The 13,035-nt window shown below is 39.0% G+C and overlaps 1 protein-coding gene across 1 annotated transcript; it reads left to right on the top strand.

Annotated features, from left to right (window-relative positions):
* Nucleotides 1–7,141: 7,141 nt before the first annotated feature.
* LOC127967844 (CD27 antigen-like) lies at nucleotides 7,142–10,816 on the top strand. The gene is made up of 7 exons (XM_052568576.1): nucleotides 7,142–7,286; nucleotides 7,769–7,868; nucleotides 7,947–8,027; nucleotides 8,123–8,188; nucleotides 8,994–9,009; nucleotides 9,100–9,209; nucleotides 9,370–10,816. Exons 1-7 carry the CDS (start codon nucleotides 7,245–7,247, stop codon nucleotides 9,393–9,395), a joined length of 441 nt encoding a protein of 146 aa, XP_052424536.1. The 5' UTR covers nucleotides 7,142–7,244; the 3' UTR covers nucleotides 9,396–10,816.
* Nucleotides 10,817–13,035: the final 2,219 nt, after the last annotated feature.

Here is a 13,035-nt window from a genome sequence, read left to right as displayed (position 1 = left end):
CTGGTGAAGTCACTCGCCAGTCTTCACCAAACCCAACATCAGGCGCTGATGGACCTCAAGTTGGAGCAGGAGGATCGCTTCCGGCTGTTGGTCCAAGCCCAGGATGAAGACCGGCGAGTCCTTCGGAGCTTCCTGGGCCGGGAGGGTGCCCCAGCAGCAGTCTCCTCCTTAGCGCACGTCCCGCTGATGAAGATGGGTCCACAAGACGATCCGGAGGCGTTTGTGGATCTCTTTGAGAGAACAGCGGAGGCGTGTGGCTGGGAGCGCAACCAATGGCCGGTGCGCCTCATCCCGCTGCTGACTGGGGAGGCACAGGTGGCGGCCCAACAGTTGCCTGTACTTTGGTGGATTCAGGCTGTAACCAAACCTCCATTCATCAAAGCCTGATGCAACAGAGGGCATTGGATACAAGCCGCAAGGTTAAAGTGAGGTGTGTGCACGGGGATGTGGTGGACTACCCTCTAGTGCCGATTAGTATTCAGTTTCGGGGGAAAACGCATAGAATGATGGGTGGCGGTTAATTCCCACCTTAGGCATCCGCTGATTTTGGGGACAGATTGGCCAGCTTTTACACAATTATTGGGGGTTTTGTGTGCGGATGCTTCTTGGGGGACAGGGCAGGGAAATGGAGAAGCGGTGGCGCAGGCTGGCGATGCAGTTGCGGGACCTTCACAGGCTGACTCAGAGGAAACGAGAGCGAGGGCGGACTTCATGTCCCCTGAGCTAGATGACTTTCCACTGGAGCAGTCTTGTGATGAGACGCTTAAAAACGCGTATGACCGGGTCCACACCATCGACGGACGGCTTCTCCAGCCTGATAAGCCGCTCTCTTTTCCTTATTTTTCCATAATAAAAGATAGGTTGTATCGGGTGACCCAAGATACCCAGTCAAAAAGGAATATAACCCAATTATTAGTCCCAAAAAGCCGTCGGGAAATGCTTTTCCAGGCGGCTCACTGTAGTCCCATGGCCGGCCACTTGGGGGAAGCAAAGAAACGTGAGTGGCTCATGGCCCGTTTTTTTTGGCCGGGCATTCACGAGCACATCCGCCGGTGGTGTGCGGGGTGTCGGGAATGTCAGCTGGTAAATCCGCCGGCCACTTCTAAAGCGCCATTGCGTCCCTTACCACTGATGGAGGTCCCCTTCGAGAGAATTGGTATGGACCTCATCGGGCCATTAGAACTCTCAGCACGCGGGCATCGTTTTGCATTAGTTCTCGTGGACTATGCAACACGATACCCAGAAGCAGTGCCGCTACGCACAATCTCCGCAAAGAGTGTGGCGGACGCACTGTTTCGGGTGATCTCCCGAGTGGGGATCCCCAAAGAGATCCTCACAGACCAGGGCACGGCGTTTATGTCATGTACGGTAAGCGAGCTATACGAACTACTGGGCATTAAATCGTTTCGCACCAGCGTCTATCACCCACAAACAGATGGCTTGGTGGAACGATTTAATCGCACATTGAAATCCATGGTTCGTAAGTTCGTTAAGGAGGACGCCAAAAATTGGGATAAATGGCTCGAGCCCCTGTTGTTCGCAGTGCGGGAGTTTCCACAAGCCTCCACAGGGTTTTCCCCATTCAAGCTTCTCTATGGCCGTCAGCCCCGCGGGGTGCTTGACGTCATTAGGGAGGCTTGGGAGGAGGGGCCGTCAAACAGCCGTAGTGAAATTCAGTATGTCATGGACCTTAGAGCAAAACTTCACACTCTGGGGCGGCTGTCTATGGAGAATTTGCTCCAGGCTCAAGACAAACAGAGTCGGCTGTACAACAGGGGTACGCGAGCGCGTCAATTTACACCGGGAGAGAAAGTGCTTGTGTTACTTCCAACATCCAGTTCTAAATTACTCGCGAAGTGGCAAGGACCGTTTGTGGTTACACGGCGAGTGGGGGATCTCGATTATGAGGTGGTGCGTTCGGATAGAGGGAATTCACGTCAAATTTATCTTCTCAACCTCCTAAAACGGTGGAATGAGGTGACCTCGGTTGAGTAAGCCGTGACAATTTCAGCAGAGGATGATCTCGGACCAGAAGCAGCTGTCAAAACCAACCCGCTCGCTCTGGTCCCGGGGGGAGATCACCTCTCGCCACGGCAGCTTGCCGAGGTAGCCAAGTTGTAAGCAGATTTTGCGGACGTGTTTTCACCCCTGCCGGGTCGCACGAATCTCATACAGCACCATATCGAAACGGTCCCCGGGGAAGTGGCGCGCAGCCGTCCCTATCGTTAACCGGAACACAAAAAAAAGGTGGTTCAAGATGAATTAACGGCCATGCTAGAGTTGGGAGTAATAGAAGAATCGCATAGCGACTGGGCGAGCCCGATAGTTTTAGTCCCTAAAACAGACGGCTCGGTCCGTTTCTGTGTTGATTACCGAAAGGTGAATGCAGTGTCGAAATTCGACGCTTATCCAATGCCCCGAGTTGACGAGCTGCTTGATCGGTTAGGTTCGGCTCGCTTTTATTCGACACTGGATTTAACAAAAGGGTATTGGCAGATCCCCTTGTCGCCATTATCCAAAGAAAAAACGGCCTTCACCACGCCGTTTGGGTTGCACCAATTTGTCACCCTTCCGTTTGGGTTATTCGGGGCTCCCGCCACCTTTCAGCGTCTTATGGACAAGATTCTCCGGCCCCATTGCGCGTACGCCACTGCCTATCTCGACGACATCATTATACACAGTAATGATAGGCAGCGGCATATGGAACATCTGCGTGCGGTCCTGAGATCTTTAAGGGTGGCTGGACTCACGGCGAACCCACGGAAGTGTGCAATTGGGCGGGTGGAGGTACGGTATCTGGGCTTCCACTTGGGTCATGGGCAGGTGCGTCCCCAAATTGACAAGACCGCAGCAATTGCAGCTTGCCCAAGCCCCAAGACCAAAAAGGAGGTGAGACAGTTCCTGGGGCTGGCGGGATATTATAGAAGGTTTATTCCTAATTATTCGGACCTCACCAGCCCGCTGACTGATCTCACCAAAAAGGAAGCACCAGATCCGGTCCAGTGGACGGAGCCGTGCCAACAGGCCCTAACCAAGGTAAAAGTTGCCCTGTGCGGCGGGCCGCTCTTGCACTCTCCTAACTTTAATCTCCCGTTTTTGTTGCAGACGGACGCGTCGGACAGGGGGTTGGGTGCGGTCCTGTCTCAGGTGGTCGCAGGAGAGGAGCGGCCGGTGCTGTATCTAAGTCGAAAGCTCTCAAAGAGAGAGACTAGATACAGCACCATTGAAAAAGAATGTTTAGCCATTCGATGGGCTGTCCTCACTCTGCGCTATTACCTTCTGGGACGGGAATTCACTCTCTGTTCGGACCACACGCCCCTCCAGTGGCTCCACCGCATGAAGGATACCAACGCGCGGATCACCCGTTGGTATCTCGCTTTACAGCCTTTTAAATTCAAGGTGATCCACAGGCCGGGGGCCCAGATGGCGGTGGCCGACTTCCTCTCCAGGAGTGGGGGGGGGGGCTGCTGCAGGCCGGAGTGCTTCCCGGCCTGAGTCGGGCGGTGGGGGTATGTGGCGAGGTGGGCGTGGGAAGCCGAAAATACTGCAGCGGGAGAAAGAATGTGGGGACGAGCGGTAATAAGGAGGTCAAATGATCAATGATTAACACCTGTTTGTAATTCCAGTGATTGGGGAGAGAGGATTTATAAGCGCAGAGCAGACCGGCGAGGGGAGGCTGGATCTATGAGAGAGCAGAGCTGAGCAGTGTGTGTGTACGTGGAAATATATGTTTAAAGGCAGAGAGCCGAGCCGCAGTTTACTTTTGTTTATCCTGTTTTATTTTGATTTAATAAAGAGCATTTTTCGCCACCCCTGTCTTCCTTGTCCATTATCTAACGAGCTGTTTTACATATATATATTATTATTATTATTATTATTATTATTATTATTATTGTTAGTAGTATGGTTGAATTTAATCATTTAATTTCAGAAAAATATACATTGGTTAATAAAATGGGATTAAATAAAATATATTCGTCTCATTTAACATATTTCATTATTGCAGGTTTGTATAATATTCTGAGTTTGCATTTGACTGTTTTTATTCATTTTAAAGAATACTGACTCTGTTTTAGGTGAGATGAGTAAATGCATGTTGACATTTAGAGCCCTATTTTAATGATTCTAAGCGCATGGTCTAAAGCGCAAGGCGCAGGTGAACTTAGGGTGTGTCCGAATCTACTTTTGCTAGTTTAACAACAGGAAAAATGGAGCTGCTTATTCTGATACATGCGATAACTATCCATTATGACATGTAGGGATTTTTATAGTTATATACAGTAGCCTAGACAATAATAATATTTTACCTTGTAATCCTTTAATTTTTAACATTTGGCATGTTTGTGTGCTGCTGTGCAACCCTGTGTATGTAATAAGAGTGTAATCGCATTGTGGAACTGCCAATATTACTGATGCACTCTTTAAATAGCAAAAAATACTGTGCCATTGACTTCAGACCAGGTTTTAGTTGGTCAATGACACAGTCTATTTCAGCTGCCTCAAAAAATGCACCTGAATACACCTCGTTTTCACACCAGCATGCCCATGGGTGCACAGACAAGCGCAAATGCATTTGATAGTTAAAAAATTTACCACGGGACGTGAAAATGAGAACTGCATCGGGCTGAAATCAAAAAAACTTGCAGCTCACCTGCCGCCGCATAGCGTAAGCATCATGTTCACACAGAACACACAACGCCTCTGCACTTACTCTCGATTTCTTTTCTTTTCTTGATTTTTTCCCTTCTTACATTAACAGTTACTCAAAAAAGTGATCTGATTTCCAATCTGACCCCAAACATTGAACTTGAACTACTGAAGGGCCACCCCTTGGACTCCAACATGGTGTTCAAGATGAGACAGAAGCACAATGTTTTCTCTTCATTGTGAGTTTACACAAATAATAGCAAATAATTTCTCCTTTTTTTCCAAACCGCAATAAATGCCAGTCTTCCTTCTTTGCAGAATGCAATATATCCACTCACTAATCAGAGTGCACCATTCCACTTTGAATTAAAGCTGCAGTAGGTAACTTTTGTAAAAATATGTTTTTTACATATTTGTTAAACCTGTCATTATGCCCTGACAGCAGATTATGAGACAAATAATCTGTGGAAAAATCAAGCTCCAAGCTTTAAACTGGCATTCCTGGTTTTCCTCATCTACTTTGTATTTTGTGATCAACAAACAAGGTCTGCACAATAAATCACATGCGATAGCCATGCACATCTCATCAGTAAAGCTGATTCTGTGATTAATAGTAGCCTACTGGTAAATCTACAGCATTTAATACACAAAGCTGTAGATCACCAACAAGCTACGCAATTTTGCGTTTATTAAATGAATCACATTCGATTATTAACACCATATATTGCGTAGCTGGTTGGTGTTAGTGTTTTTATTAATGCCATTGAATGTAAGGGAAATGTAATTTTAGAATTTCTGTGGTCAAATGTGATATTGTTCATGTTCTTGTTTATGATCAAATTTTATTTTATTGTTGTAATTCACAGCAAACAAGATTCATTTTGGGAGTGATGGCTGATGAATGTATTTTTAGTCCAGTGCCTAAAAACTACCTTCTCTAGAGAGTAAAGGCAGCAAATCTGTCTAAATCTCTAAGTCTGTATGATCCAAATTAGATCACTGAATTAGAGGCTGCACTATAGCATGTTTAAAATAAGATGGCACAGAGCCTGAAACCAAGCATCAGTTTATTAAAATCAAAATGCTAGCACCAATAAAATCAAAAACCTGTTTAAAAATACGAGTTGGAATAATGTTGTGGCTTCTAGTAGAAGTCTTCAAGTGTTCAACAATCTCTGCTGGGGTGGTAATAGAAAACAGATGAAAGACAGCAAAGAACGTTGATGGAGGAACCGATGGATCATGACCAAGTAAGAAGATCTGGTAGCAGCGATTTTGTCAATAAAATGTTTAAGAAAAAGTTTGCACAGAAATATCAATACAGTTAAAGACAGGAGGATTTATAGTAGCATTCAGTCTACTAAATGAAATTTAATGAAACTCTGGGATTAAAGCATTTTTTATTATTATTATTATTATTATTATTATTTTTTTTTTTTTAAATAAGTCCCAATTATCCATTTTTCTTATGAGTTTATTTAATAAAAAGGTTTTCATTGTCTACCCAGGTAAGTACAAGTTTAGTTTGATCAGACACTGGTTTTTCAGGTTTAAGAAAATGGCTTTAAGAGTTCATTGCCATGGTAAATGATAGGTTTTCATTTCATGTTTGAGAAACAGTTTGTTTTTTGTTTTTTGTTTTATCAATGGCTCTGATTCTACGTAAGTGATTACAAGCTGAAACTGGTCCATTCAGCCAATCAGGGCAAAGTGATATGTCATTCATCCATGATCAAATCACTCCCCAATATCTTGATTCATATCAAAGCAGTTCACAGTGAAAGCTTTTTAGAGATAAAATAACTTTCATTAAAGCATTTCACATCAAGGTGGATTCATGTAAATTGGGACAGTTTTTTATCCTAAATAAATGGATTAAATTTAATGTGATAGTTTTTTTTTGTTTGTTTTTTTTGTTCTCAGATGTTATGCTTTCAGTGCACTGGCTTCAAAGTTACATTTTAAACAAGCTTTAAACACTCTGCTAATATGTAACTTCAAATGGTGATAGTAACAGTCAAACCAGTATTAGTGCTGCTGCAACATATTTTATTGCTATGCAACTATCAACAAAAAGCTTGTCAAACAGGAATTATGTTGAAAGGCAATTGACCCTTCGCAAAACCCCACACTCCTTAGATACTGTTGCTATGTCCAAAAAGCAGTAAAAAAAAAAAAAATCCTTGTGGAGTGAAGAGGAAACTGATAACACACAGACAAACAGACAGACATTATATTTATTTAATTAGATATAGTTCACACACAAGACATAGCTACCTTTTAGTTAAAGACAATCAATCTCTGACTGCCTGAAATTATGAGAGATTTACATTTACATTTAGTCATTTAGCAGACGCTTTTATGCAAAGCGACTTACAAATGAGGACAATGGAAGCGATCAAAAACAACAAAAGAGCAATGATATACAAGTGGTATAGCAAGTCTCAGTTAGCTTAACCGCAGTACATGTAGTGAGGGCTTTTAATAAACATAACATGAGACAACATGAATATTTTACAGGATCTCCAGGAGGCCACTCCTTAAACACGTCAGTGCTCCATTTTAAAGCGGAGAGTTGAGGATTGTCAGTAAACAGAATGAAACCTACAATGAACCAGTCAGACACCAGACGTGTTTTGGTAAGAATACTTTGTTCTACTTTTTTCTTTCTCATTTTTTAAAAAATGTAATTGTCAACTATTTTGTGAATTTACAAATACTAAACTGTAAGTTTTAAAGATTCTTAAAAAAATATGATGCATTTATTAACTAGCATGTAAATACAACCTTTTCACATTGGAATGATTTTAAAGGATTTTGTTCCTGTTTTTGGTTTCCAAAGTGTTTTTCTTCTTCTTCTTCTTCTTCTTCTTCTTCTTCTTCTTCTTCTTCTTATTATTATTATTATTATATTTTCTTGTACTGTTCCAAATCCCTGAATTAGGCATATGTAATTTGAGATTTACACTGAAAAAAAAAAAAAAAAAAAAAAAAAAAAAAAAATATATATATATATATATATATATATATATATATATATATATATATATATATATATATATATATATATATATATATTTATATATATATATATATATATATATTCTCTTTAAATCTCCAGGCAATATTTGTGGCTGCATCGAGTACTCTATATGCAGCAGCATGTCCAGAGAACCATTTCCAAGTTCAAGAAACCCTGTGCTGCTTGAACTGCCAAAATGGTAAATTCTACAGAGATAACCTGAAAATGAAGGATACCGATGTGAATCAATAAATAATCATACATTTCAAATCTACAGGTGAGTATGTTGCTCGCAACTGCTCTGAAGGACCCAGAGGCCACATTGCTGTATTATGTAATCTATGCCGCAGATGTGAAGGTATGCAACAATTAATTTCATGAATGTTTACACAACTAATTTTAAAATAAGATATATTGCTCTAACAATAATAATCCCCCCTCCACTAACTATAGAAATTGGAGAGATTACTGTTTCCAATTGCACACGGTTTTCAGACACACAGTGTGCCCCCATACACAGTAAGTATTGCACTTACCTTGCAATTTTGTCAGTTTTTCAAACATTATATGACTGTGTTGAGTGGGGTGGGGTCAAGAGCCATGGGAATGGAGCGAGGCCGGGGGAGTAATGAGAATGTGCGATATCTGCCGCACTATTTTGTGTTTCTTTTATTATTAAAGTTTTATTTGAAAGTTCGCCGGTTCCTGCATCCTACTTCCTGTGACTATAAACTGTGTTACACTGGTGCCGAAATCCAGGAAGAACGAGGTAGAAACTGGCGAACATTTAAATAAAGTGTAATAATAAAATAAACACAAAAGAGCTCCATCGCACGATTCTTGGCCCTGCCCCACATTGACATGTATTGCCTTGTAACTTCTCTTGAAATGTTTCTTTAGTAGAAATTGTTATATTATTGTGTCTGCTCGCACAATATTTGCATTCATTCTAAAAACATTTGTCACTATTGTGTTACTCCAAGAAACTTTGAAATATATTTAATATAATAAGGTTTGCCCACTGTAGGCAACTAAAGTGAAAATAATTATTGCATGCCTTTCAATCAGCTTCCTGTAAACTGGTTTGCGGTGGGCTTATAAAATCATAAACCCTGATAATTTTTTTCATGGCAGCTATACACATCTCCTGATAGTAATTTTGGCAGAAATATGTTTGTCACTAGACCAATCTTTTAGAACTGAATTTCATAATCCTTAAAATCCCTGTAGATGAGGTTTCTTGACTATTTGTTAAATTGCATGTATTTGTGTACTATATACATTCTTTCTAATCATCACCCTCTCTCTTCTCCCTTATGAAAAGTGAAAGAGATAACCTTGTAAGTTTCTTTTTTATTATCATCTTTGCTTTGCATAAACTAAATTGATGGCAAGTTTAATTTCTAATAAAATATTAAACAAATCCTCAGGTATGGTTGCTCACCTGTGATAGCCGCTGTTGTCCTTCTGGCTGTGTTTCTGGCAGCCTGCTTATTTAGCAGAATCAGTAAATCAGGTGAATCTAATGGAGGCTCTGCAGGTAAACGAATAAATTACTCTTCATTCTGTACTTCTGTTTTTGTTACATTAAACAAACACTATTTAAACATTAATGAAATATTGAATGAATGAGTGTTGATGGTCTTTTTCTTTTCTTTTCTATTCTTTTCTTTTCCTCCATGTTCCACGTATCCTCCAAGGAGAGCCATTGAATATTTCCATATAAAAGATTCAGAGAGTCTGAAGAAAATTTTAAATCAGGAAAAAGGCCATCATCAAAAACTGTATATCATCATTCAAAGATTAATTAAAATGAGAAATACTGCAGTAATTTTTTTTATAATATACAATATTTGTAATATTTTATTTTAAGTATATATATATATATATATATATATATATATATATATATATATATATATATATATATATATTAAAGACCAATTCTAGCTGTTAACTAACTATTCAAGTCAAATTACCTTTTATTTATTTAGTGCTTTATACAACACAGATCTTGTCAAAATATCTTTACAGTTAAACAAGAAAATAGTGTAATGCAAACAAGATTCAATACTGCTATAAAGCAGTTCTAAAAAGAGGACAATAGTAAACAGTAAAAAACTATTGACTATTATTATTATTATTTTGTATTTTTATTTTGTTTTATTTATTTATTTATTTCTTTTGCCTCAATGTATTCCTAATTTGCTAGTTTAATAGTTAATAGTGTGAATTGGTCCTTAAATATATAGGTGTGTGCACATCTGTTTATTTCATATTTAGAAATGTATCTATGTTCAAAAATACCTGCTGCATGATGCTGCTCTTTTATTTTATATTATTTCTTTAAGAAGAAAAGGAGGGAAAAAAATGGAACATATCTATAGTATCTATAGTATTTTTGTATCAGATATTTTTAGTTTAACAACTTATATGTGACCCTGGACCATAAAACCAGTCTTAAGACGCTGGGGTATATTTGTACCAATAGCCAAAAAATACATTGTATGGGTCAAAATGATAGATTTTTCTTTTATGCCAAAACATAATTCGGATATTAAGTAAAGATCATGTCCCATGAAGATATTTTGTAAATTCCCTACCATAAATATATCAAAACTTAGTTTTTAATAAGTAATATGCATATCTAAGAACTTAATTTGGACAATTTTAAAGGTGATTTTCTCAGTATTTCGATTTTTTTTTTTTTTTGCACCCTTAGATTCCAGATATTCAAACAGTTCAAAAGAAATTCAAAACATACATCAATGGAAAGCTTATTTATTCAGCTTTTATGTGATGTATAAATCTCACTTTTGGAAAATTTACACTTAAAACTTTCTCTTGTAGCACTCTATATGTAAATTTTATTTGTACTAATTGGATGTTGGAAATTGCTCCTTGTATTAATTGTTGTCTCGAAATTACTAAAAGTTTTACCAGACTGTCTTTTGTTTAATTTGAACTTTTAATACAAGTGACTGTGAATCTACAATTGTTTAGCCCAACATCTTATGAACAAAATTTGTTCTGATGCAGTGTCATGTTTCTGACAATAGAATACCTTATCCAAATTGCCTTTTAAATGTTGATGACTGAATTTGATGACTGCCTAGACAAAAAATAAAATTGTACCGTTTTATGTCAGTCCTTGTGTGTTCATGTGTCTTTAATTGTATTGTTGAGTAAATACTGTAGTTAATAGTGCTATAGGGGACCTTAAATGCACATATGATAGCTCTATAGAAAGCATATATACACATAGAGGCAGGAAAAACAGGATGTACAGTTGTTTTCATTCCTGGTCCTGGAGACCCACCACACTGGACATTTTGCATCTCTCTCTCTGTGACACATTTAATTAACAGAGTTCTCTGCTAATGTTAAACACGTTTTAATTATGGATGACATACAAAATGTTCAGTGCTGTAGGTTCCCTGACAAGAATTGAAAAGTTCTGGTTTATTGTAGACAGAGACAGGTAGATGAGGAGGAATGAAGATCACTGGCAAAGGTGATTGACAAAAACAATAAGCACTGGCAGTCACAATTTAATCAAATATGATGATGATGATGATGATGTACTGACTAAGTATTCAACAGCCAATAGAGGAAGGCGTTTTGCAGCAAATCAAGGTATTGAAGGAATTATTAAATATTTACAGCCTTGAATGCATTAATGCAATACAAATTGCTATGACAAAAAGTGTCTGCTAAGTGTAAATTTCAAAGGTTAGAAATGATTTAAAATGTATGTAGCTGAATCAAATTTGTTTTATTTGATTTATTTATCTATTTAACCCTGAACAAGTAAATTACATATTAATTTTTTTAAGGTTACAATGAAATTAGAATGATCAAGCATTTCATTCCAGCAAGTCATGAACTGAAACCTAAATAGCACGTAGGTTATCATGTAGAGCTTGTACGAACATGTTGAGAGTATTCCTAGTAAACAGAAAAGGAATGAATATGTGTATATGTACTTTGCATAAATCACTTTGAATAGAATGTGTCATTGGATAGAATGTGTTCTTTTTTTAGACATTTTAGACAAAATACTTTTTATATTTTAACACCATTTTTACCTCCCACACCCCAAAGCATCCAAAATTTATATTACACAGATAAATAAATTATTATACAAAGGCTAAGACAGACATATCCTCATTATTTTCAAATACAAAAGCACAACATATATAAACATATCTATCAGCAGAGTGAGAGGCATTTAACATTGCCTATGCCAATATTTAGTTATTTTCCAGAAATTGTATAACCAGATGCCAAATGTTATGGTAGTCCTTTCGTTTACCCTTTATACTGCAGATTATTTTGTGCAAGATCTTTCGACCAATGATCAATGAATGGGGAATAGAATGTGTTCTACTATAAACAGCAGATATACTTGTAATATGCATGCTGGTATGCAAACAGTTAATAGTGCAAACTCGTCCCTACGCTGTAAAATCTAATTAGTTGGACTTACTTAAAGTCAAGTCAAATCAAGTCACCTTTATTTATATAGCGCTTTAAACAAAATACATTGCGTCAAAGCAACTGAACAACATTTATTAGGAAAACAGTGTGTCAATAATGCAAAATGATAGTTTTGCTTTAAATAAAGGGCACCTATTATGCAAAGTCCACTTTTAAATGGTATTTGGACATAAATGTGTGTTAGCAGTGTGTGAACATAACCACCCTAACAATGATAAACCGAACACCGGTTCTCTCGCTCTCAGTTAAGTTACTTTTACTGGCTGTTTATGTCAGGAGAAACAGGCTGGATTCAGATGCGGGTTTACACAGAGCTTTATTTAAGCAGAGGAGGCAGAGCAGATAAGTCACGTCCCATAGTTTCACTCGTAGTGAGAGGATGAGAAGTCGATGAGTCAAAGCAGATGAGTAACGTTCCACAGTAGTTCGTATGACTGCCGAGACCAGAGGGATGACAGCTGGAAGCTTCTAGGAGCTCTGCGCTCGTAAGAACAGGGGGCAGAGAAATCAGCTAAACACACTGGAGCCTGAGGACAAGACACGACAAGGTGAGCACAAAGACCAACTAGGAGATCGGAGCTATTGGCACGAGCAACAACAGTCTGACAATAGACAGAGAAACACAGTGAATAATAAAGGGAAAAAATAAGAAGAACATAGAGAACAGGTGGCGAGAAATTAAGGTTAACAACGGGGAAACAAGGAAGGCGGGGGAAACTCAAACAGGCAGACGCGGTGAGCTGTCAAACCATCCAAACAAACACAAATACACACACACACACCAAAAAGGCAGGTGATTAGCCCCGAGACCCGACAGTTTATTGCTGTAGATATGCACTGCAGAGAGACATGTACACGATGCCCTC

The sequence above is a fragment of the Carassius gibelio genome, chromosome B11 (genome assembly GCF_023724105.1).
Source record: "Carassius gibelio isolate Cgi1373 ecotype wild population from Czech Republic chromosome B11, carGib1.2-hapl.c, whole genome shotgun sequence".
Classification (NCBI taxonomy): Eukaryota; Metazoa; Chordata; class Actinopteri; order Cypriniformes; family Cyprinidae; genus Carassius; species Carassius gibelio.
This window is presented reverse-complemented; position numbering and strand designations above follow the sequence as displayed.